We start from the raw sequence: 6,000 nt of genomic DNA, 5'->3' as shown, positions 1-6,000 counted from the left end.
GCCTGGGATTCCTTCTCTCCCCTTCCTTCTGCCCCTCCTGCTGCTTGCTCATGTTCATGCTCTCTCTTTCTCCCTCTCTCAAGTAAATAAATAAAATCTTAGAAAAATCATCTGTGTTGCATTCTCTTGACAATTGAATATATTTTATCTTCCATTCAAAATTATGAAGGTGATAGCTAATTAGCTTTTTAAGGTGAAAAACTTGGCAAATAATTTTGGGTTTCATTTTTCTGATCTAGCTCCTCTAAACACGCTTCCTTCTATGAAACTCCATAATCATGTTCCCCAACAGACTGCTGCCTCTTTTTTTTTTTATTTCATCCCCAAATCACTTAGGCAGAATCTCAGTATATAGACTATATAGACTGTACAGGATCAAAAGACTGGCTATGCTATTAAACTTAATAGAGAAATGACAAAAAAAAACTTAATGAGAAAGTGACAAAAAAGTACAAATTTCATAATATGACATAATAGAAATGTTTTCTTTTAAAAAATTTAAACATTGTGTTTTCTGCTCGCTGTTATGTTTTTTGTCTACATCTGTGACTGTTTGGAGAACAAAAAAATAACTTTTCAAATAATTGACCAATGTAAAATGGCATAGCTCAGACTTTGGAGAGGCGGTAGAAGTTAGGGACAAACCAGCATATACTGAATTGCATAATTACTAGGAATATAAAACAGTGGTTTAATTACATAATTGTATAAACAATTTTCTGAAAACCAACCCTAGACACTCATAAATGACATACGTCTGAAGCAGGTAGAGTTTATTATTCCTAACTCTGAGAAATTAAAGGCATGTTAAGAGGGCATTTGCTTTTTAAATAATGCACAAGGAATTACAGAACCAGAGGCTACAATAAAAAATTGTATTGAGGTGTTAAGAATTGATAAAAAATTGATGAGTTAAGAAGAGCGTCTGACATTGGTCACCCACATTGGTATTTCTATGACACTGTTGGATTTATTTGAGTGAGTCAAATAAAGTTAAGGTTAAAGAAATTTGCAGTATGATTTAAACAACTCATTAATAAAATGAATCAGGATAAATCTATGTTAACATAGGGCCTCAGATTTATGGAACAAGATTATTTATAAAAATACATCTCTGCTATTTTTACAATATAGCTTGCTTTGCTACTTTTTTTCAACCTTTAAGAGAAGAATGGGAAATATTAATTAAATGGATAAGAGAATTACAATAAATTCAAGTCCAAGTTCTTCTATAGAAGAATAGATACTTCTATTCTTCATCTATTTAACATTTTGTTGGCTGAGCTCTCTGTGCCATTGTGTGACAGATAGAAACAAACAAAAGGAAGAAAGAATCATAAGTAGACATGACATCAAAACTAGCTCAGTTCAGAGAAATTGGAAAAAACTGAAACTCACTCCTCAAATCATATACATTCAGGATTCAGAGAATTTTACAGGTTTTATTTACCTAACCTCCCTCAAGAGCTGGAATCTGACAGGAATCATTTTCATCATTGAAATATATAAACTTCATAATAAGATAAAATTCTATTATGTATTTTGCCACTAATACATAAATAAGTTATTTGCCATTACTTTAATTAAGGTAATAGGAACCAATATCATATTTTGCCATTTATTATGATATTCAGAGGCTGAGGAAAATCCACTCATGGGATTTTTTTTAAGCTACCAAATTTGAGGAAAAACCAAATTCCTAAGGGAAAAAACAAAGACGTTGATGCAACAGCTTACGTGAATATTCATTCAGTTTTTGTCAAAGACCTAACTTTATTAAACACTAGGAATAACAGTTTATAGAGTCAGACCGATTGAAATATTTTTAGTGGAAAAAAGTTATGCAAAACAAAAAAGCCAACATTTCCACAAAGTGGATTGTTCTCCTTTAAAAGTCCAAAAACACTCATTTCCAGTTACAGTTATAGCCACATTTAATTATCTGACCAAATGAAAGTGAATTATGGAAGATCAACATTACATATCTCTATTTTGCAATATGATTCATAGAAAGTGCATGTATATAAAATCAGGTACAAAAAATCGCATTTCCAAATCAGCACATCAATCTTGAATTAGGCAATCGAAATGCACTTGGACAAATGGAAGAGGCTGAAAGCAGGGTTTCACAGGTGTTGCATAGACTCATGATATGTCTTCCAGTTTTTGAAAGTGAATTCAAAAATAAAGAAATAAAAGGAAAACAGCTATTTTCAAATTAACTAACGTGTAACTATGCTTTTAGAACATCTTGTGGAATTAATAAAGCACTTGTGTAAGTCATATTTGAATTCACTTTATCAAAAAATATCATTATTTATTAAAATAACTTGACTTGAAATATCTTGAAACATTTGAATGTCTTAAAACACCTCATTCCTTAACCACAGTGTGTCTCCCTATTTGAATCTAAACCAAAGTTTGATATTTAGGTGTAAGATCTGGTGTGCCTGTCAATAGGAATTTATAATATATGGATAAATGTCAGTCCTGGCTTTTAAAGAGCCTCCTCCAGGGACTTCCCAGGCATCATGGACTCCCGTGTTTCCCAGATCTAGCATCTAGAGTTACATCAAGGGCCAACAGGGAGCGCCAGGTCCCTGCGTTCATGATTTGATTCATGTCATCACTACCTTCTCTTATGATTCATCAATGACCATTGTTAAGTTTCTTTTCTTTCTTTCTTTCTTTCTTTTTTTTTTTTTTTTTGGTATGACCACTGAGGAGACCTAGTCTAGTCTTCACTTGAAATATTTTTGTTTTCCCATGGAGCTGTTGTGTACTAAATATACACAAGAAATCCATTTTTGTCATTTTACTTAGTGTGGTTGGATTTTTGGTTGTTGATGAGTGGATTTCTGGTGCAAATATCTTTAAGCATTGAACCAGCAGATCAGGAGCCTTCTGCATATTTAGGGAGAACTGCCTGTGGACAGCTATAGGCAAGTGAAGAGTCAAGTGGTTCACTTAATTTATTTTCCATTTTTGCTGTATAAATAAGTCTTGACATGAATATCGTACTTTTCTGAGATTATTCATTCAAATTGTAAGTGGTCCTATGAAGATTTCTAAATAGGGAAAATAAAATATGGCTAACCACTTCAAAATTAATCTGTGGGTGCATTAAATTTGAATTAAAGGGCATAAGGGTTGGCATGCAACTAAATAAATCAGTCAAGTCAAATACTAAAGGCTAGATTGTGACATAAACTGTGTACAAAATAGGTAGCAAAACAATAGAAATAATCTTTCTTTATCACATTCAATATATTTTCCATACATCAGTGTATCACATTCATGGAAGTGATTATTTATGTATATTGACATTTTTTTCAATACAGGTTATTCAGAATTGCTATGATAATTCTTTAATGTTTCTATCATAAAATTTTATTTTCTTTCCCATTTATTTGTTTCTGTAGCATATATGAAATTGAATTCCTAACAGAGATGGATGCAAGTAATTCATCTATAGGTTTGTAAAGCCGGCTTGAGTCACAAAGTTTTAACTGTGATAGACCAGACTACTTCACTATTTGAAGGACAGACTTCCATAGAATTCAGCAGTTTTGGAGATGTTGGTAAGCGGATTTACAGTAATTCTGATTTTTAAAATTTATTTTCTAGGAATACACATTGAATATTTAAAAAGTACCCATTTATTAAATCAAACTTTAGAGAGTGTGTATATGACTCAACAACAATTAAATATATTATATGATTTTGCTTTATTTATATTAAACACATCATGATTAGTAAGCTTTCCGGTATTATATGTGTGCCTGAGTAGGAGAACAACTCAGAATGGCATAATTTGGTTCTTAAAAGGGCCTGTGATTTTAAAGCATTTAAAAAGATTGTCCTATTCTAAAAGGAGAACATAGTCATAAAATTTGAGAGATCAAATTTAGAGAAGTAAGCCTCAATACTAAAAGACATCCTAGAGCCTAACAGGTAGAAAGAGTTGATATAAAGTGTGCACTTATGTAAGTCAATTTTTTATCACTCTAATAGAAGAAAACATTTTTCTTAACTCGTTAGGAAATTATTATACATTTTTATATATCTTTTATATAAAAAGTTACAAGTAGCAAGCATATGACACAAAGAAATGGAAGCGTAACAGCAGTATCCGAGAATGCATGCTTTTTACAATGTGTCTAATAAAAAGGATATTTTTCCAACTCAAATATCCAGTACTGACATGCAGGGTATTTTCTCAAACTGTCAATTCAGTCATATTGCTAAGTGCTTAATCAAAAAAACATTTCTACTGATGGGTCTGAGTGGTAAATTACCTGATTTCAAAACCTCTTTCTGAAACTTAGTATCTTCCTTTGATATAAAACAAAAAGGAAATTGGGAAAGACTAAAAAAAAAAAAAAAAAATCAGATGTTTCTTATTGCAATCTGGTATTTTTACTCATGACTCTTGGCTGCATTTAATCATAATACAATAATAGATGTTAATAGTCCATAAAACCTCTAGCTGGTGCTTCCATGGTCCATATTTTCACTTCTTAACTGTAGCATGTTCAAAATCCCTCAGGGACGCACTAGTCTCAAGCAGTCTATCTAATGAAAACAATGTACATGTAACACAAAGTTCATCCAAAATCGTGTTGTTCACATGTCACACAACGTACAATTATATAACAAGGACATAAAACAACATAGAAACAAAGTGAAACTAAGAGTAAAAAGAAAAATTGGGATAGTCTTAATCAGGAACTAATTTCTTCTTCAAGTTTCCAGTAAATCTCAAAATGTATTTAAAAACTAAGGAGCACTTGGTGACCAGCAACCAAATTATGAAATGAACATATCATTGTGCAGCGGGGATGTCTTGCCGAAGGAATAACAAATGTCTCTAATTCTTAAGTTTGGATAAAGGCAGTGGAATGAATTTAGAAATATGTCCACTTTTCACAATTCACTAGAGAATTTTCGTTTCACAGTCCCCATGTTTGTATAAATAGTTCTTCTCTGAAAATAAAACACAGTTAAAACATTTTCTCCCAGTGAAAAATGCATACAAATACATGAATTTATCAAGGTAATATAGAGCATGGAAATGCATTCACCTAATTCAAGAATAGTTGATAGGCTTGAAGTGTTTTGAAGAGTTTAGCTGTCAAGCAAATTTAATTGGAGACAAATTAGTCTAATAGAGATATAGATTATCAAGTGCTAAAAGTAAAGCTCTTATGGTATTTGATCACAAAATAGATGTACACATAGACAGCTAGTATTTATGGAACATTTACACTGTTAAGCATTCAAATCTGATATCATAGAATCTGGCATAACATGCTGCACTTAACTCTGATGACATAAGCTACATATTCATGCAAAAATAAAGAGTGCACACACTGTATAAATACCACCAAACACTTAGTGTATGAATCTGAGTAGAATATTGCCAAATTAAATAAGAAAATTACCAACTGCTTGTGTCGACTTCAGTTATATTGAGACAATATTCCATTGTTTTTGTTATGAAAAACTTGCATTTCTTCTGATTTTTTTGAAAATTTACTATTTTTTAATTTTAACCTTGAAATATGTAAAATTTAACTTGCTAATTTAACATCCTTTTTGAAATAACATTCTAGTACAATGCCTGATGATAAGAATATGAACATTTATTTTAAAGATGTGTATGCTAAAAGCCATCACTCCATCAGCACTGAATCCAGCATATTTCTGATTATGAAGTATTATGAAACACTTATCTCAAGAGATAATGAAAAAAGAGCACATTCCCTAAAAAAAAATCTACAAGACAATTGCAACAAAACAAAACAAAACAATACAACAAGGTGGGAGAAGGAACCAAGGGCATTCGCTTACCTTGAATTTTCTTTTTAGACCCTAGTTGTGTTGTATTCAGATTCATGTTTGCTTAGAGACCCAATCAGGCAGAACCTGGAATGTTATGGCTATTTCATTCAACAAAGTAATACTTGCACAAAAATAAATATGCATACAAATATTTAC

At 31.6% G+C, this 6,000-nt stretch overlaps 1 protein-coding gene across 4 annotated transcripts in view; it reads right to left on the bottom strand.

Annotated features, from left to right (window-relative positions):
- Positions 1–491: 491 nt before the first annotated feature.
- The window catches only part of NETO1 (neuropilin and tolloid like 1), a 112,801-nt gene continuing 107,292 nt past the window's right edge, over positions 492–6,000 (bottom strand). The window contains exons 10-12 of one of the 4 annotated variants that reach the window (XR_009345980.1): positions 5,854–5,928; positions 5,085–5,131; positions 492–4,986 (exon numbers count right to left, since the gene is read on the bottom strand). Coding sequence is in view for 3 of the 4 variants with exons in the window: in XM_059140189.1 (XP_058996172.1) it covers positions 5,868–5,928 (61 nt within the window). In the remaining variant the exon portion in view is untranslated. Of the gene's footprint in view, positions 5,132–5,853; positions 5,929–6,000 lie in introns of all 4 variants that reach the window. The other 3 variants (XM_059140189.1, XM_059140190.1, XM_059140191.1) reach the window with 3 other exon arrangements.

This window comes from Mustela lutreola, chromosome 11, assembly GCF_030435805.1.
Source record: "Mustela lutreola isolate mMusLut2 chromosome 11, mMusLut2.pri, whole genome shotgun sequence".
Taxonomy (NCBI): Eukaryota; Metazoa; Chordata; class Mammalia; order Carnivora; family Mustelidae; genus Mustela; species Mustela lutreola.
Note: the sequence above shows the minus strand (reverse complement) of the source record. Positions and strands in the feature narration are given on the sequence as shown.